Source organism: Symphalangus syndactylus, chromosome 1 (genome assembly GCF_028878055.3).
Source record: "Symphalangus syndactylus isolate Jambi chromosome 1, NHGRI_mSymSyn1-v2.1_pri, whole genome shotgun sequence".
In the NCBI taxonomy this organism is placed as follows: domain Eukaryota; kingdom Metazoa; phylum Chordata; class Mammalia; order Primates; family Hylobatidae; genus Symphalangus; species Symphalangus syndactylus.
In genome coordinates this window covers 94,717,717-94,741,072 of record NC_072423.2, presented here as the reverse complement: position 1 = coordinate 94,741,072, position 23,356 = coordinate 94,717,717, and the positions used below count along the sequence as shown (strand labels likewise).

The window sequence follows — 23,356 nt, the reverse complement described above, 5'->3', positions numbered from 1 at the left end:
CTCGGCCTCCCAAAGTGCTGGGATTACAAGCGTGAGCCACCGCGCCCGGCCTCACTTTTGTTCCTTACTCGTTTCTTTCAAAACTGTGTTTTAGGGTTTTTAAAATTTATTTTATTTTCTAGAGATAGGGCCTCACTCTGTCGCCCAGGCTGGGGTGCAGTGGTGTGATTATAGCTCACTGCAGCCTCGAACTCCTGGGCTCAGGTGATCCTCCTACCACAACCACAACGTCCTGAGTAGCTTGGACTACAGGCATGTGCCACTATGCCTAGCTACTTTAAAAAAAATTATTTTTGGAGAGGCAGAGGTCTCACTATGCTGCCTAGGCTAATCTTGAACTCCTGGCCTCAAGGTCTCCTCCCGCTTAAGCCTACTCAAAATGCTGGACTTAGGCTGGGCAAGGTGGCTCATGCATGTAATCCCAGCACTTTGGGAGGCCAAGGCAGGTGGATTACTTGAGGTCAGGAGTTCAAGACAAGCCTGGCCATTATGGTGAAATCCTGTCTCTACTAAAAATACAAAAGTTAGCCGGGCGTGGTGGCACACACCTGTAGTCCCAGCTAGTCAGGAGGCTGAGGCAGGAGAATCGCTTGAACCCAGGCAGAGGTTGCAGCAAGCTGAGATCACACTACTGCACTCCAGCCTGGGTGACAGAACAAGACTCCATCTCAAAAATAAATAAATAAATAAAAGCTGGAATTACGCTGGGCGCGGTGGCTCATGCCTGTAATCCCAGCACCTTGGGAGGCCAAAGCGGGAGGATCATGAGGTCAGGAGATTGAGACCATCTTGGCTAACACGGTGAAACCCCATCTCTACTAAAAATACAAAAAATTAGCCGGGCATGGTGGCGGGTGCCTGTAGTCCCAGCTATTCGGGAGGCTGAGGCAGGAGAATGGCGTGAACCCGGGAGGTGGAGCTTGCAGTGAGCCGAGATCACGCCACTGCACTTCAGCCTGGGCGACAGAGTGAGACTCCGTCTTAAAAAAAAAAAGGTGGAATTATAGGCATGAATCACCATGCCCCATCTGTTTTGTTTTTAGAGACAAGGTCTCATATTGCCCAGGCTGGCCTCAAACTCCTGGAGTCAAGAGATCCTCCCGCCTCAGCGTCCCGAGTATCTGGGATTATGGGCACATGCCATCCTCCCCTGCTAACACTGTGGTTTTTGTTTTTGTTTTTTGTTTTTTGATTTTTTTTTTTGAGACAGAGTCTCGCTCTGTTGCCCAGGCTGGAGTGCAGTGGTGCAATCTTGGCTCGCTGCAACCTCCACCTCCCGGGCTCAAGCAATTCTCCTGCCTCAGCCTCCCAAGTAGCTGGGATTACAGGCTTGCGTCACCACACCCAGCTAATTTTTTTTTTTTTTTAGTAGAGACCAGGTTTCACCATGTTGGCCAGGCTGGTCTTGAACTGCTGACCTCAGGTGATCCGCCCGTCTCGGCCTCCCAAAGTGCTGGGATTAAAGGCGTGAGCCACTGTGCCTGGCCCGCACTGTGTTTTAAAAGCCTTATAGATCCTGACTGTTGCATAGTGTTCTGTAGTTTCCCTTTGTACGCTTTACTTAATTTATCCTTCTGACAATGGATGCCAAACTGGCTCCCAAGTCCTGTTCTCACAAAGAACACCCTGGTCAACACCCCTGCACACACCTCTTTGTACACCTGCATGAGAATCTCTCTGGCCTACTTATCCAAGACTGAGAGTGTAAGGTCTTGGCATAAACATACACCTAATTTCAGATTGCTTGAGAGAAGGGCTGTGTCAGTTTATGTGCCTACAGAGGACCAAGGATTTCTGTCTGCCCACATTCTCACCAAACGTTGACATTATTCACCTTACGAATTTTGACTAACCCCGTGGTTATAAAATGAGGTCTGGTAATTTTTTTTTTTTCAAGACGGATTCTCACTCTGTCATCCAGACTGGAGGGCAGTGGTGCGATCTCGGCTCACTGCAACCTCCGCCTCCCAGGTTCAAAACAGTTATCCTGCCTCAGCCTCCCGAGTAGCTGGGATTACAGGTATGTGCCACCACGACTGGCTAATTTTTGTAGAGACGGGGTTTCACCATGTTGGCCAGGCTGGCCTCAAACTCCTGACCTCAAGTGATTTACCCACCTCGGCCTCCCAAAGTGCTGGGATTACAGATGTGAGCCACCTTGCCTGGCCAGAAATCCTTAATTTTTTTTAAGGCTGGTAAAAAAAAATCTTTAATTTTGATGGAGTTAGACTCATAAATGTTTTTGAATAGATATTTTGGGAGTCTTAAGAAGTCCTTTTCCTATCCCTAGGTGGGGTATTTTCCTATATTCTATTCTATTAGTTTACGCTTAACATCTGTGTCCATAATGAAATGCTCTGTGTACAGACTTTTCTGATACTGTCCTTATCTGGCTTGTGGGGGGTCATGCAAGAAATTGGGTGGCCTTCTCTCTTTCTGTCTTCTGTAACAACTGGTATGAGATAAGGACCATCTGTTCCTCCAAAGGCTGGTAGAACTGCTCTATAAAAACATTCCTGTTGGGTTCTTTCACACTGGAGTCTTAGATTACAAGTTTCTTTTTCTTTTAGTTTTTTTTTGTTTTTTGTTTTTTTTTTTGAGATGGAGTCTTGCTCTGTCGCCCAGGCTGGAGTGCAGTGGTGTGATCTTAGCTCACTGCAACCTCCACCTCCCGGGTTCAAGTGATTCTCGTGCCTCAGCCTCCCAAGTAGCTGGGATTACAGGTATGTGCCACCAAATCCGGGTAATTTTTGTATTTTTAGTAGAGATGGAGTTTCACCATGTTGGTTAGGCTGGTCTCGAGCTCCCAACCTCAGGTGATCTGCCTGCCTTAGCCTCCCAAAGTACTGAGATTATAGGCATGAGCCACTGTGCCCAGCCTATTGTAGTGTTGTTGTGTTTTTTTTTTTTCCCAAGAGACAGGGTCTCGCTATGTTTCCCAGGCTGATTTTATATTCCTCGCCTCAGATGATCCTTCTGCCTTAGCCTCCCAAAGTGCTGAGGTTAAGACGGGCGCAGTGGCTCACACCTGTAATCCCAGCACTTTGGAAGGCTGAGCCAGGCAGATCACCTGAGGTCAGGAGTTCGAGACCAGCCTGGCCAACATGGTGAAACTCCGTCTCTACTAAAAATACAAAAAAATTAGCTGGGCATAGTGGCTGGCGCCTTTAATCCCAGCTACTCAGAAGGCTGAGGCAGGAGAATCGCTTGAAAATGGGAGGCCGAGGTTGCAGTGAGCCGAGATTGCACCACCACACTCCAGCCTGGGCAACAAGAGTGAGACTCCGTCTCAAAAACAAAACACAACAAAGTGCTGAGGTTACAGGCATGAGCTACTCAATTTTCTTTCCTGGTTATGGGTCTACTGAAGTTTTGATATTTTTGTGCCAATTTTGACATTTCACATTCTCCCAGAAAGGTATTTACTTTGCTTAAGTTTCTATATTTACCAACATACAATTATTTGTAATGTTTTTTGGTATTTTGATATTTTATGTTATTTGGAAATGGGGTTTTGCTATGTTGCTCAGACTGGACTCAAATTCCTGGGCTAGAACGATCCTATTGAGTAGCTGGGACTACAGGTGTGAGCCACTGTGCCCAGGTTGGTATTTTGATATTTTAAACCTCCATGGGGGGCTGGGCACGGTGGCTCACACCTGTAATCCTAGCACTTTGGGAAGCCGAGTTGGGCAGATCGCTTGAGGTCAGGAGTTTGAGATCAGCCTGGCCAACATGGCCATCTCTACTAAAAAAATACAAAAAAATTAGCCGAGTATGGTGGCACACACCTGTAGTCCCAGCTATTCGGAAGGCTGAGGCTCAAGAATCGCTTGAACCCGGAAGGCGGAGGTTGCAGCAAGCCGAGATCGCGTCATTGTACAGCAGCCTGGGCGACAGTGAGACTCCGCCTCAAAAAAATGAATAAATAAACCTCTATGGGGGGGCTCAAGAGTCAGATCACGTGGGGCCTGGGAGCCAGGGAAAGGATTCTGGGTTTGTCCTAAGGATGAACAGCATGGAAGAATATTTCACTGAGGCTCCAGAATGGAATAGATATGAAATGCCAAAGTGAAGTGCTTGCTCCTGGCCAAATTGCAAAATTTGAAAGAAAGCAGAAACCCATGTTGCCACTCTCGAAGCCCCCTCATCCACCGCAAGAGTATAAAGGGATCGAGGGTGGATTTGAAAGGGGCAGTTTGCAGTGATTTGATTTGCAAAGAGCTGCTATGGCAGTGAGTCTGCAGAGGGTGGAGCTGGGGAGCTGCCTTCTAACCCCAAATCTGGTGAGAAGTGCTTCAAGGAAGCCCCTGAGAGAGCTCTAGGTGGGCTCCCTGTACTCATGGCACCGCCGTGGGTCATTGGTAGGAAAGACCTCCAGACAGGAGGTGAACTGCAGTGGGCACCGGACAGCAGGAATGGAAAAAGGGGTCTGGCCGCACAGGCTTGTTTTCTCTGGCACAGGGTATACAACAGAGTGGGGTAGTGCATGCCACTTGAAAGAAAACCAGAGCCAGTCAACAGAGAGGGGCTGCCCCTTTCCCAGGAGTTTCAGTCAAGGGGGTAGTACATAAGGGAGCCCATAAAACCCCTCAGAGGGCAGGAGCCAGCTTTAGACAGCTGCCACCCAAGGAGTGAGATGCCATCTTACACCAGTGTCAATCCAGGGTGCACTCTCTGCACCCGCTGCCCTCCCTCCCTGTTCTCCAAAGGCAGCGTCTTCTCAAGCCTGGGAGTGGGGCCAGGGAGAGGCGCAGACCCGACTTCCCCCACTCCTTATCAGTGGGGGCTGCAATGGCCAGAAGTGGAAAACGCTTTTTTGTTGTTGTTGTTGTTGTTTTTGAGACAAGCTCTCGCTCTATTGCCCAGGTTTGAGTGCAGTGATGCCATCTTGGGTCCCTGCAGCCTCAAACTCAAGCGATCCCTGCAGCCTTAGCCTCACAAGCAGCTGGGACTACAGGTGCGTACCACCACGCCCAGCCCAAGAATACTTCATTCTAAATCAAGTTCTGAGATTTGGCTACTACACAAAACTGGGCACTTTAATAGAGACTTGTTTAGTAACTTTAGGTGATCACAGGACGATGAGGAAATGGCATAAAATATAATGGCTGCACTCCCTCTGGCTGTGAGTAGAAATTAGACTGGAGGGCTTGGGGTGGAAACAGTGGCCTGTCATCCAGGAAGAGGGAGGGGAGGGGAAGGGAGGGCAGGGGAGGGGAGGGCAGGGGAGAGGTCTGAGTCTGGGCCCGCCACCATTCAGAGGTCAAGAGAGGTCAGGGAGATGTGGCCATGGGGACAAGACCAGAGCCCACGGTGGGGAAGAAGATTGCCAAGAGAGTGAGGGCCCCCATCCAAGTGAAGAACGTATTTCAAAGAGGAGGAAAGCGACCAACTATGACAAGAGCCACTGAGAGGTCAAGGCGAGCCCAAGTGAGAACAACTGAATCGCCTGGACCCATTCTCCAAGGACTCATTGTGGGAGGCTCATTACAGGCCTTGGCTGTGCGAATGTGGCTGAGATTGGCCTTCACCACATCACACTGTGGGCCCCATCTGAAACTGTTCTTTTGCAGCTAAAGTCTAGGAAAAAATTTCTTTCCACTGAAGAGGTTTTCTCCGGAAAAAAAAAAAAAAAGCTTTTTGCTTTGGCTGCCAGAAAGCTCAGAACTAAATTTGATATTGAATTAATAAAGCACTTTTACAGGCCTTTATGGGTTGCATATTTATATATTTATGCTATTGTTTCTGATCTTTATTTTTTCTTTTAATTATATTTTATTATTTTATTTTAAAAATTTTTTAATAATTTTTTTAGATACAGGGTCTCACTATGTTGCCTAGGCTGGTATCAAACTCTTGGCCTCAAGTGATCCTCCTGCCTTGGCCTCCCAAAGTGCTGGGTGCTGGGATTACAGTGTGAGCCGTTCCAAGTGGCCTAAATTTTTTTGTTTGTTTTGTTTTGTTTTGTTTTGTTTTTTAGACGGAGTCTCACTCTGTCACCAGGCTGGAGTGCAGTGGCGCAATCTTGGCTCACTGCAACCTCCATCTCCCGAGTTCAAGAGATTCTCCTGCCTCAGCCTCCCGAGTACCTGGGACTACAGGCGTGCACCACCACACCCAGCTAATTTTTGTATTTTTAGTAGAGACAGGGTTTCACCATGTTGGTCAGGATGGTCTTGATCTCTTGACCTCATGATCCGCCCGCCTCAGCCTCCCAAAATGCTGGGATTACAGGCATGAGCCACCACACCCGGCCTAAAATTTTTTGTTTTTAGAGATAAGATCTTGCTATATTGCCCAGTCTGGACTCACATTCCTGGGCTCAAGTGATTCTCCGTCCTCAGGCCTCCAGAGTAGCTGGGAGTGCACCACTGGTAGCTCGGGTGTATACCACTGCACCCCTCCACATTCTTGAATCTCCATTTCTGTTTTTTAAATTTTACCTTCCTCGTTCTTGTTGGAAGCCACCTCAGGTGCACTGGGAATGTGGTTTGCAAATTAATCAATGGTATTTCATTTATTCAGCAAGTATACAATGATGTCTTGTAGTAGTCAGGTCTCTCTGGCATACAATTGGCCTAAATACATTAATAAAGATAAAAAGAAAAGTCTTCACCCATTCTCTGTTGCTTATAATGGAACACCTGGAACTGGGTAATTTATTTAAAAAACGGAGTCTTACTCTATCGCCCAGGCTGGAGTGCAGTGGTGCGATCTCGGCTCACTGCAACCTCCACTGCCCAGGTTCTAGCAATTCTGCTGCCTCAGCCTCCTGAGTAGCTGGGATTACAGGCACCCCCCACCACATGCAGCTAATTTTTGTATTTTTTGTAGAGACGGGGTTTTGCCATGTTGGCCAGGCTGGTCTTGAACTCCTGACCCCAGGTGATCTGCCTGCCTCAGCATTCCAAAGTGCTGGGATTACAGGCGTGAGCCATTGCGCCCGGCCACACGTGCTGTCTTGAGTCTCACGGCCACCCCTGACCAATGGCCGTGGGGGAGGGTATCTTGACCAGCGGTCCTGGAGGTGCCACCTGGTTGGAGTGGGGTGGGCGTCAGTTCTCTAGGGATATGGATATGATTTGGGGTAGCCTGAAGGAAGAAGGGCAGGGCAGACCCATGCACAAAAACATGCCCACCATGTACCTACCACATGCCAGGCCCTGTGAGACATCCTGGAGACACAGACGTGAATCCAACAGGCCCTGTGCCCCCAAGAGGGGCACCTTCCAGAAGTGGAGGCAAAACCTGCACACACAGTTACGATCCCAGCCAGAGCACGGGAAGAAACTTGGAGAGGGGACAGGTGAAGGACTTGGGGAGTTCAAAGGATGAGGAGGGACTCTGGGTTCTGGCCTTGAGGAAGTAAGGTGAACTGAAATTGCCCTTTTTCTACAAACAGCTAAGAAACTGGACAAAGCACAGGAAACAAGTGTTTTCAGGTATTAGACAAAGGGCAGCTCAGGGCTGTGATCCCTGAGAAACGGAAGATAAAAGGGAGGGGCCCTGACATTGCATAGGTGATTTTCCTACCGCTGCACTGGGAGGGCAACCATTGTTCTCACCCAGTTAAGAAGATGAGACCAGAGTTTGGGAAGGCTCATCTTCAGGGCTTCTGATCTAACTGAAGACAGGCCCAGATATAGGTATTTTAAAGCTCCCCAGGGTCGGCCGGGCATGGTGGCTCAGGCCTGTGATCCCAGCACTTTGGGAGGCCAAGGTGGGTGGATCACTTAAGGTCAGGAGGAGTTTGAGACCAGCCTGGTCAACATGGTGAAACCTTGCCTCTACTAAATATACAAAAAAAAAAAAAAAAAGCTGGGTGTGGTGGCGAGTGCCTGTAATTCCAGCTACTGGGGAGACTGAGGCAGAAAGAAGAATCACTTGAACCCGGGAGGCAGAGGTTTCAGTGAGCCGAGATCGTGCCACTTCACTCCAGTCTGGGAGACAGAATGAGACCCTGTCTCAAAAAGAAAAAGAAAAAAAGAAAAAAGCTCCCCAGGGTTCTAAGATGTAGCCAGGGTTGAGAACCACTAGGCTAATCTGCAACTCTAGACAAAGGCGGAAGGGGGGCAGGGAACCCACAAAACAGAAACGAAACTCTAAGAAAACGGGTAAGGGGAAAGTGAAACCGACCCTGGGCACCAGACTGGAATGGAAGAGCATCTGTGGCTAAAAACAGGGCAGCCGCCCTCCGCCTCCAGAGGAACCAGGGCCCTGCCCACCCACTTGCTTGCTGCTGCTTCAACACCTTGGCCTCCTCGGGGTCCCCTCTCCCCACTACCCCTGGAGAGGCGTGTATGTACCTATTTGTTTACCATCAGTCTGCTGCCCCTTCCCCCAACTGCACTGAGCTCAGGAGCAGAGGCTCTGTGTGTTTTCTCTGAGTTCAGCTTCCCCAAGCCCAGTGCAGGGCCCAGCACAGAGTAGGTGCTCAGCAAATGTTTATTGAGTGACTGAATGAAGACAATGTATGATCCCATGAATCCTGCAGGGTACCCTGCCCTGTGTGACGCTGTCCTCTGAGGTTGGGCCCATTCTGACAATATCTTTTCTGTTTTTTGAACACAGGGTGCATAGAATCAAGCAGACATGCGCCTTAGTTTGGGGAACTCCATGCAGCCATACGGCCCTGAAAAGCTTCCCTTTTCTTTTCTTTTCTTTTTTTTTTTTTGTTTGCTTGAGATGGAGTTTCGTTCCTGTTGCCCAGGTTGGAGTCCAATGGCACGATCTTGGCTCACCGCAACCTCTGCCTCCCAGGTTCAAGCAATTCTGCCTCAGCCTCCCGAGTAGCTGGGATTACAGGCATGCGCCACCATGTCCGGCTAATTTTGTATTTTTAGTAGAGACGGGGTGTCTCCATGATGGTCAGGCTGGTCTGGAACTCCTGACCTCAGGTGATCCGCCCACCTCGGCTACCCAAAGTGCTGGGATTACAGGCGTGAGCCACCACGCCCAGCCTAAAGCTTCCCTTTTCAATGGACTCTCCCCTTCCCTGCATCCCAGTCCTACTCCTGCTGCCCTGAGCCACGACGCCCCCTTGTCTGTTTAGTACATGCCCTTCCAATCTGCTTTCCAGGATCTTATTTCCATAAATGTCCGTAACAGCAGGCACCATTTATTGGGTGCTTACTGTATGCCAGGCACTGTGCTGAGCAACTTACGTATCATATCTCATGAAACCATCACATGTCCCTGAAGGAGGTGCTATGATCCCCATTTTACAGATTAGAAAACAGAGATAGGCTGGGCGAGGTGGCTCACGCCTGTAATCCCAGCACTTTGGGAAACCGAGGCAGGAGGATCACCTGAAGTTGGGAGTTTGAAACCAGCCTGACCAACACGAAGAAACCCTGTCTCTACTAAAAACAATACAAAATTAGCCAAGTGTGGTGGCGTATGCCTGTAATCCCAGCTACTCGGGAGGCTGAAGCAGGAGAATCGCTTGAACCCGAGAGGCGGAGGTTGTGGTGAGCCGAGATAGCACCACTGCACTCCAGCCTAGGTGACAAGAGAGAAACTCCGTCTCAAAAAAAGAAAACAGAGGTAGAGGCCAGGTGGGGTGGCTCATGCCTGTAATCCCAGCACTTTAGGAAGCTGAGGAGGGTGGATCACTTGAGGTCAGGAGTTTGAGACCAGCCTGGGCAACAAAGTGAGATCCCATCTCTCAAAAAAAAAAAAAATATATATATATATATATATATATATATACATATACACACACACACATATATATAGGCACACACATATACATATAAATATATATATATTTGTGTATATAGAGACATATACATATATATTTGTATCTATACGGTCTCATCCATGTCCTGGAGCCGAGCATCCCTGCAACCTGGAAGGAATGGCCTCAGGTGTGGTGGGATAGGTTGTTAACTTCACCTCTCCATACCCTGTTCCACGCACACGCCTCTGTATAAGTCCAGACCCACTCTCATCAAAGGCCCTGTACCAAAAAGGGGAGGGACCAGACCCCTGGTGGAGGGGTGCCATTCCCTTGCCTTTCTTTTATTTATTTATTAAAGAAAACAGGCCAGGCGCCGTGGCTCACGCCTATAACCCCAGCACTTTGGGAGGCCGAGGCTGGCGGATCACTTGAGGTCAGGAATTCGAGACCAGTCTGGCCAACATGGCTAAACCCTGTCTCTACTAAAACCACAAAAATTAGCCGGGCATGGCGGCATGCACCTGTAGTCCCAGCTACTCAGGAGGTTGAGGCAGGAGAATCGCTTGAACCTGGGAGGTGGAGGTTGCAGTGAGCCAAGACTGCTCCACTGCACTCCAGCCTGGGCAACAGAGAGAGAGAGAGAGAGAGAGAGACTGTCTCAAAAAAAAAAAAAAAAAAAAAAAACAGAGGTAGAGACAGCTTAAAGTCACTTGTCCAAGGTAACAGAGTAAGTGTCAGAAATGCTGTATAAAGGATTCTCGTGTATGTCGGTGTTTTTTGTTTCTTGTTCTCTATTTGACTATTTTTCACTCAGCACTCTGCATTTAAGCTCTATCCCTGTTGCTTTCTGCCCAGGCAGTTCCCCATTGATGGACACTGATTTTTCTGCCACTTCAAACCATGCCTAGGACACATCTCTCTGCTTGTGAGAGGTTTAACCCAGGAGTGGACCTGCGAGGGGACACACAACTGCCAAAATGCCCTTTCAAACATCCCCACTTACACGCCTACCAAATGCCAGAATTCCATTCACTGACATCCTCACTAGCAACAGGTTTTATCTGGTTTTCAGTTTTATCTGATGGGCATCATGTGGGATCCTGTTTTTCTTTGCAGCTCTCTGATTACTGGCAAAAATCTTAGTCCTTATTCCACTTTTTAAAACGACATTTGAACACACAATAGGAAAAATGGGATTTCAGAATAGAAATAGTTCACTCTGATGATGGGAGGTGGCAGTCACACAGCCCTGTCACTCTCCGGCTACAAGAAGCCCCCCGAGAAAGTCCAGACCCACTCTCATCAAAGGCCCTGCACCAAAGAGGGGAGGGACCAGGCCACTGGTAGATTGTCCAGATCATGGGTGCCAGTCCCCTGCCTCAGGACCCATAGCCTAGCTGAGTAGGAATTTGGTCGTGTCTATGTCCTGGAGCCAAGTGTCCCTGCGCCAGAGAAAGGGATGGCCCTCAGGTGTGTATTGGGGGTTAAGCTGTTAACTCCACCTCTCCACATCCTGGACGACACACACGCCTAGATCAAACCCCTGCCTACCTCTGGGCCACTACGTCACTTCTAGAGCCTCAGTGTCCTCATCCATAAGGTGAGGGTATAAGGACATCTCTCCTAGAGGAGGGCTCAGGGTGCAGGGAAACTGACAGTGGCCTCAGACCTGACAAGCACAGAGCAACGCACTGCTGCAATGCCTTCTGCCTCCCATCAACTACAGGGGAGGCATCCGCAGACCTATTTCATGGCTGTGGAGGGCAAAGCCCAGAGAGGGAAAGGGGAAATCAACAGATCCCACAGCACGTCAGCTCCCTGACCAGGCCAGGGATGAGGCTGGGAGAGGTTGAGCAGGTTCACTCAGTCATTCAACTCTCCTTCCCCTTCTGCCTCCTTCCCCGGCCTCTGGGGCCCCAGGTCCAGCAGCACCCAGGGCAGGGGTGTGGTAGGTGCCCCATGCTTCTTCCTTCTCCCTTTGCACCAAGCTTCTCAGACCCAAGGGGCTGCCAGTGCCACAAGGACACCTCTCAGCTAAGGCAGGCTGAGTCCAGAGCTGGTGGCTCCTGAGTCAGGCCCTGGGTGGTGGCTGACGCAGTGGGAGCAGAGGAGACCACGGGGAAACTGACAGATTAAATCCAATCCTCCCAGCCTTTGCCCTTGCTGTTTCCTCTGCCTGGAGCCCTCTCCCCACGGAGGGCTGTGAGCCCGCCCACTCCATGCTCACTGTCACCAGAGTCTTCCCCGAACTCAGTTAAGAATGCTGGCCCCCCAAAGCCGGGCGTTGTGGCTCACACCTGTAATTCCAGCACTTTAGGAGGCTGAGGCAGGCAAATCACAAAGTCAGGAGTTTGAGAACAGCCTGGCCAACATGGTGAAACCTTGTCTCTGCTAAAAATACAAAAAATTAGCCAGGCGTGGTGGCGGGCACCTGTAATCCCAGCTACTCGGGAGGCTGAGGCAGGAGAATCACTTGAACCCAGGAGGCAGAGATTGCAGTGAGCTGAGATCATGCCACTGCACTCCAGCCTGGGAGACAGAGCGAGACTACGTCTCTTAAAAAAAAAAAAAAAAAAAAAGAATGCAGGCCTCCCTTCTCACCCTGGATTGCCTGTTTTGCTTTATTTATTTTCCCCACATCATGGATCACCATCTGACATGCGATTCATCTTTTTTTTTTTTTTTTTTTTTGAGACAAAGTTTCGCTTTTGTTGCCCAGGCTGGAGCCCAACGGCACAATCTTGGCTCACTGCAACCTCTGCCTCCCGGGTTCAAGCGATTCTCCTGCCTCAGTCTCCCGTGTAGCTGGGGTTACAGGCGTCTGCCACCACACCTGGCTAATTTTTTGTATTTTTAGTACAGACGAGGTTTCACCATGTTGGCCAGACTGGTCTCAAACTCTTGACTTCAGGTGATCCACCAGCCTCGCCCTCCCAAAGTGCTGGGATTACAGGCGTGAGCCACCATGCCTGGCATGATTCATCTTTATTGTCTGTCTCACCGCTTCAGAAATAAACTCCAAGAACATTTTGTTCACTTAATCGCCACTACCTACAACAGTGTCTGGCATGCAATAGGGTCTCAATAGATAGATAAAGATTAAGTAAAACTTTTATGAAGATATCAAAGAAGTGCACCAATCTTAAGTGTACGGCTTAATCGTTTTATACGTAACCCAGGTCAAGTTGAAGAACACTTCCAGAAGGCTCCCTGTACCCGACCCCCAGCCAATCCCCACCCCTTATGGATGTACTGACTTCCATCACTGTTGATTAGCTTTTCCTGTTCCTGAGCTTGGCTTAAATGAATTGCATCAGTGTGTACTCTTTGTCATTTTTACTAATTAATTTTTGAGGCAGGGTCTCACTCTGTCGCCTAGGCTGGAGTGCAGTGAGCAACCTCAGCTCACTGCAGCCTCTACCTCCTGGGTTAAAGCCATCCTCCCACCTCAGCCTCCTAAGTAGCTGGGATTATAGGCGGGCCCCACTATGCCCAGCTAATGTATTTTTCTGTAGAGACAGGGTCTCACTATGTTACCTAAGCTGGTCTTGAACTCCTGAGCTCAAGTGATCTGCCCACCTTGGCTTCCCAAAGTGCTGGGACTACAAGTGTGAGCCACTGCACCTGGCCCATGTACTTTTCTGTTTGGCTTCTTTTGCTCCACGTAAGGTCTACAAGATCTACCCACAGTGTTGCATTGACAGTGGTTCCTTTTACTGCTGTTCTATCATACAACATTGCACCATTTACGTATTCATGCTCTTGCTGATGGGTATTTGAGCTGTTCCCAGTTCAGGGCTACAGTCTTGTACATGTCTTCCAGTGGCCCTATGCCGCCATCTCTCTTGGTAGCTACCTAGGAGTGGAATTGCTGGGTCATAGGGGAAGTGTGTGTGTTAATAAGAAACTGCTGAACGGTTTTCCGAAGTGGTTGTACCTACTGACATTTCCACCAGCCATGTATGAGTGCTGTGTAGCCTCTTCCTCTCCAGTACTTGGGGATGTCAGACTCTTTCATTTTTTGAGATGGAGTTTTGCTCCTGTTGCCCAGGCTGGAGTGCGATGGTGCAATCTCAGCTCACTGCAGCCTCCGCCTCCTGGGTTCAAGTGATTCTCCTGCCTCAGCCTCCCGAGTAGCTGGGATTATAGGCAGCCACCACCACGCCCAGCTAATTTTTTGTATTTTTAGTAAAGATGGGGTTTCACTATGTTCGCCAGACTAGTCTCCAACTCCTGGCCTCAGGTGATCCACCTGCCTCCGCCTCCCAAACTGCTAGGATTACAGGCATGAGCCATCGCACCCAGCTGGGGATGTCAGACTCTTAATGGGTGGGTGACTGTTATCTCATTTCCCTGCTGAGTAATGATGTTGGGTGCTCAGGAAACATCTGCTGATAGAACCCTGTGGTGGGCTATAGAGAGTGGCTCTCTACCTGGCAGGGAGTGTCACTGTCATTGGCTGCCATGCTGGCCTCAGAAGCTGCTCCCTGTTCCACATACTGGTCACACCTATACCCCGGGCGCAGCTGAGATCAGACCAAGACATTCAGACAGACTAGGCTAAAGGCTTCCCACTGCTAGAAAAAAAGACAGAAAATAGGCCAGGCGCGGTGGCTCACGCTTGTAATCCCAGCACTTTGGGAGGCCGAGGCGGGCGGATCACGAGGTCAGGAGATCGATACCACGGTGAAACCCCGTCTCTACTAAAAATACAAAAAAATTAGCTGGGCATGGTGGCGGGCGCCTGTAGTCCCAGCTACTCGGAGAGGCTGAGGCAGGAGAATGGCGTGAACCCAGGAGGCGGAGCTTGCAGTGAGCCGAGATCGCGCCACTGCACTCCAGCCTGGGCGACAGAGCGAGACTCCGTCTCAAAAAAAAAAGAAAAAAAAAAAGAAAAAAGACAGAAAATAATTGGTTCCCCAGCAGAGCTCTGCAGACAGGGCACTGACAGGCTGCCCCTTCCCGGTGTCCAGTGGCACCCACTGGGCAGAGGCCATCTTTCACCACTCCCAGGAGGCACCCAGAGGCCACATGGCCCAGCCAGGAACACCATCTCCCCTGGGCCCCTGCCCTCTGTCTCAGGAGGCTGCATCCTAACACTTGGCAAAGGCTGGGCATGGCCTGTGAGGTCAGCAGAAACTCCTAGCCAGTGGGAGGTGGGCAGAGGCACTTGGCACAACCTTGTGCTTTTGCCAATCTCTGCTCACATGCACTTGGCACAACCTCTGCTCTGGTGACCCCAAGTGTCTACCTTCCCTGGGTCCACCCCCAACCTGTTTTGAGAGAAAGCTGCCCCTGGGCCAGTGAGATCCACCTCCTGTCCACAGACTATGCCAACCACAGCTCTTTCAGTGACAAGTGACAGAAACCCAACTGGCTTACAGGAGGGGAATGTTTATTGGCTCTTGCGACTTAAGAAGTCCAAGGTCCACAGGCCTCGAGCCAGCTCAGCCCCAGGTGCCCAGATGGCATCAGGAAGCTCTTGTCTCTGGACCTCTTGGCTCTGCTCCCAGTGCTGGCTTTGTTCTCAGGCAGGATGGGCCCTTGGGGTAATAAGTGGCTTCCAACAGCGCCCGGCCCACATGCATTCCGCCAGCTCTGCTGCCCCAGTATGGCCACTGTCATCTTGCCAGCGATCTTGTTAAAACCCTTTCCCGATGGTCCCACTTGAAGTCCCAGGGCTCGGGACCCCACCCTTGCACCAACCAGTGGTGGAGTGTGGGTGGCTCTGTGATGGGCTAGCCTGGTGTGCCACTCCCACCCCTCAGCCCCAGGGAGGGGGCTCAGCTGCACAAAGCACAGGTTCCAGCAGAGGAGAGATGGTTCCTGAAAAGAAACCAAAAGCACTGCTACCAAAGCGGGGCACCCAGAGGCAGGCAGGGCCCGCAGACGCCCGTTTCCAGCTCCCCAGGGCTGTCCCCTCTCCATGCCTCAAATCCTTGACCCTCCCATCAGCCTTGGGTGTTTTAACCCATCTTCTCCTTCTTTGGGCCCCTCACTCAGGTTAGGAGACCCGCCCCCTGCTTCACAGAGAAGTCAGACACCATCAGATAAAAACTTAAGATCAGCCGGGTGTGATGGCTCACCTCTGTAAGCCCAGCATGTTGGGAGGCCAAGGTGGGAGGATCACTTCAGCCCAGGAGTTCGAGACCAGCCAGAGCAACATAGTGAGACCTCATCTCTACACACACACACACCCACACGCCTATACGCGCGCGCGCGCGCACACACACACACGCGCGCCTATAGTCCCAACTACTCCAGAAGATGAGGTGGGAGGATCCCTTGAGCCCAGAAGGCTGCAGGCTGCAGTGAGCCATGATCGTGCCACTGCTTTACAGTGGCAAAGAGAGGCCCTGGCTCCAAAACAAAACAAAACAAAAAATTTAAAATACAAAAAAATTGTTACCTCTGGTTGGGCGCAGTGGCTCATGCCTGTAATCCCAACACTTTGGGAGGCCAGGTCAGGCGGATCACTTGAGGTCAGGAGTTCGAGACCAGCCTGACCAATGTAGCAAAACCAAGTCTCTACTAAAAATACAAAACTTAGCTTGGCATGGTGGCGGGCGCCCGTAATCCCAGCTACTCAGGAGGCTGAGGCAGGAGAATCGCTTGAACCCAGGAGGTGGAGGTTGCAGTGAGCCAAGATCACGCCACTGTACTCTAGCCTGGGCCAAAGAGCAACTCCATCTCAAAAAAAAAAAAAAAAAAAAAAGTTACTTCAGTCCTCCCCCAAAAACCCACTTACTGCCCTGTCCCTTGGCAGGTTGAGGTTGGCCTGAGGTTCCCCCACCTCACCCCATCAATTCTTTCCCATCCTATCCCTGCAGCCCCTCTCTCTCTAAAGGCTTACATTCTCGCTAAAAACCACCCCTATACATCCATATAGTGTGAGAAATGTATGTATATACAATATATAATGTAAATATATATGTAAACAAACCACCCCCACCCCTGTGCCCCTCACTCTGAGCAGTCTCTGGTTGGCATCCCTAAGTGCTGCTTCCATACGCCTCAGGGTCTCTCATCTCCAGCCCCCTCACCCCCTACAACCACCACCAAGGCCCAAGCAGCACTGGTAGAGGCTCCAGGAAAGCTGAGGGACACCTTGCAGGCGCCACCTCCTGTCCACGGCATCTGACACTTGACCTCTCCCTGCTTCCAGATGTACCTGGATGGGCACCACCATGGATCCTGGGTGGCCTGGGTTCTGGGCCCTCTCATCTCCTTTGGTGGTCTGCCCCAGCACCCCATGCTCGGCAAGGTCACCTGCTTTTGGGGCTTACAAGCGTCTTTGTCCCCCTGGGTTCACGCATCCACTCGGCACCTTCCCTCAGCAGCCTCATAGGCACCCCCAAATCATCAGAGCCAGACTGTGACCTTCAGGCTGAACCTGTTCTTCCTGAGTCTCCAGCAGGGAAGGAGCCCCTGCCCACCAAAGCTGCTGCAGAAAGAAACCTGGGGGTCGCCCTTAACAATCCCTCTCAACCTCCATGTCCAGTCAGCCATCTCTATGCTCAAGGCTGAGGCCAGCACAGACCCAAGTCTGCCCACTGCTCACTGTGCCCCTACCTCATCCTGCTCCAGCTGCCATCACCCTCACCCAGACTTCTGAGTCAGTTCCCTGCTGCCACCAGTGCCCACGAGAAAGCCAGTGAGCTTGCTAAGAAACAGACTATATGTATACATTTTTTTTTGAGATGGGGTCTTGCTCTGTTGCCCAGGCTGGAGTGCAGTGGTGCAATCATGCCTCACTGCTGCCTCGAACTCCTGTCCCAGCCTCCCAAGCAGCTGGGACCATAGGCATACACCACCATGCCAGCAGACCTTTAAAACTGAATGCCTTGTGGGCCCCAGGAGGCCCCACGTGGGCCACCTGCATCCTCCCCAGCCTCACCGAGTACCTCTGCTTTACAGGCAACACAGCTCCTGGGTCTGCTCTGAAGGGTTATCTGGATGAACAGGCTGTGTCACTGCCCTGCTCAAAAACCACCTTCAAGGCCCTCCACAATCTCGCTATGTCTGCTCCTTTCCACCTGCCCTTCACTACACTGGACACGGGACTCTACAGTTTCCAAGACCTGTTCCTGTTCCCTGTCCCACTTATCCCTTCACAGCAGCCCACAGTGGGGCAGAACAGTCTCCATCAGAGAGACAAGGGGCTGCTCAGAGCAGGGCAGCAGCCCGCCGGGGGTCACCAGCCCACCGGGGGTCAGCAGCACCACAGGGCAAGTGTCCCCCGCATGCCCAGCACTTGCGAGCTCTCCCACCTCCCTTCTGTCGGCAGCCTTGGTGCACTCAGCAGAACCACGGCCTCCAGCCTCCCCAGATGACCCCTCTCTCCCCTCACTGCCACCTCATCTGCCACTGACGCAGCCCCAGCTCCCAGTTTATTTTCTTTTTTTTTTGAGATGGAGTCTCACTCTGTCCCCCAGGTTAGAGTGCAGTGGCATGATCTCAGCTCACTGCAGCCTCCACCTCCCAGGTTCAAGCGATTCTCCTGCCTCAGCCTCCCTAGTAGCTGGGATTACAGGCATGCACCACCACGCCCAGCTAATTTTTGTATTTTTAGTAGAGACGGTGTTTCACCATGTTGGCCAGACTCTTGACCTCAGGTGATCTGCCTGCCTCAGCCTCCCAGTGTTGGGATTACAGGTGTGAGCCACCACGCCCGGGCCCAGCTCCCAGTGTCATGTGGGGAAGGCAGGTGGGTGGATGGGATGGCAACCATGACGTCCTGCGCAGAGCCTGGAACAGACACTGAGATTCCCTTTTATTATTTTTTTTAATAAATTTAAGAACAGCTCTATCTTCTCTCCTCCCCCCAGAGCAACTAAAATCAACTAAAAGGGGCTATGGCCTGGGGGGCGGAAGGCGCTAGGAGTCGTAATCTTCTTCGTCCTCTTCGTCAGGTGCTGAGGGGCCCGGGGGCGCTGGGGGCAAAGGCAGAGTAGAGGCGAAGGGCAGGAAGGGTGTTGGGGGGCTGCAGGGCAGAAGGCAGGAGAGAGTCAGGCCTGAGCCCCACCGTGCCCTCTACAGGGGCAGCTGCCAAGACCCTCCCTCCCCCATCTGACCCTCCCACCACTACCCTCCAGATCCATGGGGCCAAGGCCCAGGGCAGCTCACACAGAGCAGGCCCAGGCCCCGCCCACGGGCCCTGGCAGGGTGGAGCAGGATCTTTTGGGAGAACAGTCTCCTGCCTTCAAGCCCTCCTCAGTTATTCTCCTCCCACCCCCCTAAATCTGCCACAATCAACAAGACCAAGGGGCCAGGGAGAACAGGAGGGGTAAGCTGGCTCTGGGGAGTCTGCCAGCACCCTCCCATGCCTCTGGGCTGCTCACCTCTGAAAGTGGGCAGGGGGGTGGCTGGCCTGGGGTGGGGGTTGTGATGTCTCCTCTTCCCCATCAGTATCTGTGTCCTCAGATTCATCCTGTGAGCACCGCAGAGGTCAGAGTTGACAAGAAAAGACATGAGCCCATCACTGGGAGTGACAGCGACAGCAGTAGACCCTCATAGCCACAATTTACAAATAAACCAGTGAGCAAAGAGGTTGCAGAAAAGGATGAGAGCTGCCTTCCTGCCAGTTCAGCCTGGGGTGAGGCTGCCTGTCCCATCTCCAAGGGCAGGGCGAAGGGCTGGGGCCTCACTCACCTCCTGCTCCGAGTCTGTCCCGGACAGCTTCTTGTCCTTGCTTTTCGTTCCCATCCCACCGTTCTTCCGGCCGCCGCTGCCTGGCTTCCGGCCCCTTTGGGAAGGTACAGTCCATCTGCCCGGAGGTCTCCCTACTCCTTGGCCACCCCCAAGCCCTGTGGTCTTGGCTTTCCCCACTGTATGCCAGGCCCTAGCCCCACCTGCGGGCGCCCTTGTCCCCATCCATGTGGTTGTCCTCCCCGTCCCCCTGCATGTCGGGAACAGATGCCACCAGGTCCTTCAAGAAGTCAAACTGCTGCTCCAGCTCGATGCACTGCTTCCTGGAAGAGGTGAGAAGGGACTGGCACTCAAGAGGGGCCAGACACCCAAACCCTCAGTGGGTGGCAGCAAGGGGCCCCAGATGTCAGACTGGAGCCCGGGCCGATCTCCGCTCCCGGGCCTGCCCTCCTTTACTCAGGTGGCTCCCTCTGCCTGGAAGCCCAGCCCCTCCTCTGCCAGTCTGTGGCCTTACTGGTGTCCCGGCTGCCGCCCACCTCCCTCGCCATCCAGACTCTGCCTCCCTCAGTGTGTGAACTCCCCGCGCCAGCCCGGCCGGCCCCTCCCGTCTCCTCGCTGCTCACAGGTGGGATGTGGTCATGGTCTTAGCGTTCCGCGACTGGGTCACCTGGCAGGCCTTCTTCAACAGCGACTCTAGGAAGAGCTCGAGCGCCCGGGCTGAGGGGCGTCAAGGAGAACTCCGGGGCGGGAGAGGGCGACCCGCTGCCTCCCTCCCCCACGCCCCTCGACCCGGTCCGCCCCCGGCAGGATACAGATGATGACAGGCACCGCCGCCGCCACCTTCCCAATCTCTTCGTCCGTCTGCATGATCTTCTTGATCCGCGCCTGCGGGTGGGGGAGCAGAGTTCAGACCCCGTCGCCTCCGTCCCCTAAGGGGGTGCTGGGGGAGGAAGGGGCATCCCCGGAGAAAGGGGGCGGGGGACGCGGACGCGGGGAGGGCACGGAGGGGGCGGGGCGTCCAGGCCCCCGAACACCGCGGCGCGCCCGCCTCCCCAGCGGGAACTGGGCCCAAGCCACCCGGGAGCCGGGCCCACTCCTGCCGGGCTCTGCCACGTGCTCACCGGCGGGAACCGCGCGTTGTACTTCTTCTTCTTGCTCGGCATCTCGGGGCCTCTCTCGCTGCGTCGGGTCCAGCGCCGCCGCCCGCAGCCTCCCGGCTCCCGGGCCTGCTCGCCGCCCGCCCGCCGCGGTTCCCCTGGGTCCTGGTGCCGCCTGCTCCGCCCCCGCCGTTTCCCGCGGAGTCCTAGCGCCGCCGGTTAAGACGCCGCTCGCAGGGCCCTAGTGCCCTCCCCTTGGAGCCTCCTGGGCGGTGCGCGTCCCTCCCTAGTCTGGACCGCCGCTCCCGCCCGCCTCCAAGGCCAGAAGAGCGAACGTTGGCCCCGCCCCCCGCGGCCCGCCCCTCCCGGGGTTCCCGCGATGGCCCCGCCCCCGAGTCAGCACCTCCCCGTCGGCCCCGCCCCTTCCCCTGCCGGCCCCGCCTCACAGCGCGGCCGCTGAGGCCCGCGGCTCCGCCCTGTGGCTGCGCTTGTCTATAAAGTTGTTGTTGAGGTGGCCCGGCGCTAAGATGGCGGCGGCGGCGGCGGCAGCCGTGGCCGGGGTGGGGCGCGGCGGCGGTGGCGCGGAGCCCCGGCAGGAGCGGAGCCGGGCCCGGGGCTGGGCCGGCGTCGAACGCAGCGAAGGCCGGAGGTGACTGCGGGCGGCGGGAGGGGCAGGGCAGGGCTGGGGCGGGAGCACAGCTCGGGCCGTGGGCGTTAATGGCGGCGGGCGCGGCACGGCCGGAGCCTGGCTCTCCTGCAGGCTCTAACAAGCCCAGGTTCGAGTCCGGGAACCGCCCCATTGGCCTCGGAACGGCCTGTAACCTCTTTGGACCTCAGTGTCCTCGTCTTTAAGTCGTCCCGATAACGCCTGCCCGGGAGGCCTGGCCCTACAGAGCCGGCCTCGGGAGCTGCGCGAACGTGCGCATCTTTGCCTTCCTCTATTAAATGCCAGCGCACCGGATACCTGCCAGGAAAAGGGGGCCTTGGCAGGGCCGGGAGGTGTAGCTGGGGCCGGTTGCTCCCACGCCTGGATTCACCCTTCGCCCCTGCCACGCACTATAGGTGTGACCTTGGGCAAGTCCTTTCTCTCTGAGCCTCAGTTTCCTTTTCTGTAAGTCAAGGAGAATAGTAATAACTGCAGCAACCCTTCTGGAGCGCTCACTCCTCAGGCATCTAATTTTCACAGCGGATCTACGGGACAGGAGCAGTTGTTATCACATTGTAAAGATGAGGCAACTGAGGCGCATCGACAGTAAGTCTTACCCAAGGCCACAGTTTAATCCAGTGCCTGGCACCTGTAGTTACTGTCTCAGACCCCGCCCTGACTCCGTTCCCTCACAGCAGGATGGAACCAGGTGAGGAGCTGGAAGAGGAGGACTCTCCAGGTGGCCGTGAGGATGGCTTCACCGCTGAGCACCTGGCTGCAGAGGCCATGGCAGCTGACATGGACCCCTGGCTAGTGTTTGATGCCCGCACAGCGCCTGCCACTGAGCTGGATGCCTGGCTGGCCAAGTACCCACCATCCCAAGTTACCCGCTATGGGGACCCCGGTTCACCCAACTCAGAGCCTGTGGGCTGGATTGCAGTGTATGGGCAGGGCTACAGCCCCAACTCCGGGGACGTGCAGGGCCTGCAGGCAGCCTGGGAAGCTCTGCAGACCAGTGGGCGGCCCATCACCCCGGGTACCCTGCGCCAGCTCGCCATCACCCACCACGTGCTCTCGGGCAAGTGGCTTATGCATCTGGCACCGGGCTTCAAGCTGGACCACGCCTGGGCTGGCATTGCCCGGGCCGTGGTTGAAGGCCGGCTTCAGGTGGCCAAGGTGAGCCCACGGGCCAAGGAGGGTGGGCGCCAGGTCATCTGTGTTTACACGGACGACTTCACGGACCGCTTGGGTGTACTGGAGGCAGATTCAGCCATCCGTGCAGCGGGCATTAAGTGTCTGCTCACCTACAAGCCTGATGTCTACACCTACCTGGGCATCTACCGGGCCAATCGCTGGCACCTCTGCCCCACTCTCTATGAGAGCCGTTTCCAGCTTGGGGGCAGTGCCCGTGGCTCCCGAGTGCTTGACCGTGCCAACAACGTGGAACTGACCTAGAGGGGCCAAATTGGGGAGACTGCCCTCTCCCCACTCCATGCTGGGGATGGATCCTCCTGTCTTCCTCCTTGTCCCATGAAGGCCACACCCCCCAGCTCTGGGGACTCCTAGGTCACTTGGGAACTACCTGCATCTTCAGTCCCCTTGAACTTCTGCCCTCTGTTCAGGGCTGACACAAGCCCCACAGGCTGGGGGGCTCCGGTTCCCTGAGGGATGAGCCTTCAGCTTCCTTTTGTAATGCTGCTCCTCTCCACTGTCCAGGACCATGAGTTGGGTGCAGACACCTAGGAGGAGAGACTTCCTTGGAACGCTCATCCCCGGCTATACCTCCCCTTCCTCCTGCATCTCCCCTTCTTTCCTTCCCCCTCAGGAGGGAGAAAACTTAGTGCTTCCAGCCCCTTTTGGCGCCTTCATGGTCCAGGGGTAGGGGCCCCACTGGCCTGAGCATGCCATTTTGAGGGGAGGGTAGTTGTGCCTACTTGTCCCCTGGCAGTGGGGATGCCAGGACCATGGACATGAGGCCTGCCCATCCCTGCCAACTCACACAGCCTGTACCACCGTCCCCCCTTCCTTGGCTACTTTGACATGTGCCCGCTCCTGGCATTTCAATAAAACCCGGCTTGGGTCTGTGTCTTGAGTGTTTTTTAAAATACTGTCTTGGTGGTTACCTGCTTTCGTTGCTAGGGAGAGGCAGGGCCAGGAGAGACTACCCCCTTGACCCGGCCAGGCCCCCATAGCTGCCCCTAGCAATGAGTTGTGCCTCACTGCTGAGGTTAGGCCCTGTCTCTAAGAACCTCTGCAAAACCAGCCCCACTTCCCCTCCAT

At 53.7% G+C, this 23,356-nt stretch overlaps 2 protein-coding genes across 5 annotated transcripts; one reads left to right on the top strand and one right to left on the bottom strand.

Annotated features, from left to right (window-relative positions):
* Nucleotides 1–18,441: 18,441 nt before the first annotated feature.
* On the bottom strand, nt 18,442–20,642 carry DRAP1 (DR1 associated protein 1). The gene is made up of 7 exons (XM_055261433.2): nt 20,455–20,642; nt 20,146–20,218; nt 19,957–20,050; nt 19,537–19,656; nt 19,337–19,430; nt 19,027–19,115; nt 18,442–18,668 (listed from the first exon to the last, which is right to left on the bottom strand). The coding sequence occupies exons 1-7, from the start codon at nt 20,494–20,496 to the stop codon at nt 18,563–18,565; spliced, it is 618 nt and encodes a 205-aa protein (XP_055117408.1). The 5' UTR covers nt 20,497–20,642; the 3' UTR covers nt 18,442–18,562.
* Nucleotides 20,643–20,754: 112 nt separating this feature from the next.
* C1H11orf68 (chromosome 1 C11orf68 homolog) lies at nt 20,755–23,160 on the top strand. 4 transcript variants are annotated; one of them, XM_055261133.2, is made up of 3 exons: nt 20,755–21,079; nt 21,617–21,682; nt 21,775–23,160. In XM_055261133.2, exons 1-3 carry the CDS (start codon nt 20,958–20,960, stop codon nt 22,529–22,531), a joined length of 945 nt encoding a protein of 314 aa, XP_055117108.1. In that variant the 5' UTR covers nt 20,755–20,957; the 3' UTR covers nt 22,532–23,160. The 4 variants fall into 4 exon arrangements, with proteins under 4 accessions (XP_055117108.1, XP_055117026.1, XP_055117286.1 ...); XM_055261051.2 differs by having other exon boundaries at nt 21,772–23,160; XM_055261311.2 differs by lacking the exon at nt 21,617–21,682.
* The last annotated feature ends 196 nt before the right edge of the window (nt 23,161–23,356 follow it).

Coding starts and splice junctions, on each gene's coding strand:
- DRAP1 (XM_055261433.2), bottom strand. CDS start 20,496: ATGCCGAGCAAGAAGAAGAAGTACAACGCGCGGTTCCCGCCG. Junction 20,219..20,454: donor ACAACGCGCGGTTCCCGCCG/GTGAGCACGTGG, acceptor CCCCACCCGCAG/GCGCGGATCAAGAAGATCAT. Junction 20,051..20,145: donor GGCGGTGCCTGTCATCATCT/GTATCCTGCCGG, acceptor GACGCCCCTCAG/CCCGGGCGCTCGAGCTCTTC.
- C1H11orf68 (XM_055261051.2), top strand. CDS start 20,958: ATGGCGGCGGCGGCGGCGGCAGCCGTGGCCGGGGTGGGGCGCGGCGGC. Junction 21,080..21,616: donor GAACGCAGCGAAGGCCGGAG/GTGACTGCGGGC, acceptor TAATTTTCACAG/CGGATCTACGGGACAGGAGC. Junction 21,683..21,771: donor GCAACTGAGGCGCATCGACA/GTAAGTCTTACC, acceptor GTTCCCTCACAG/CAGGATGGAACCAGGTGAGG.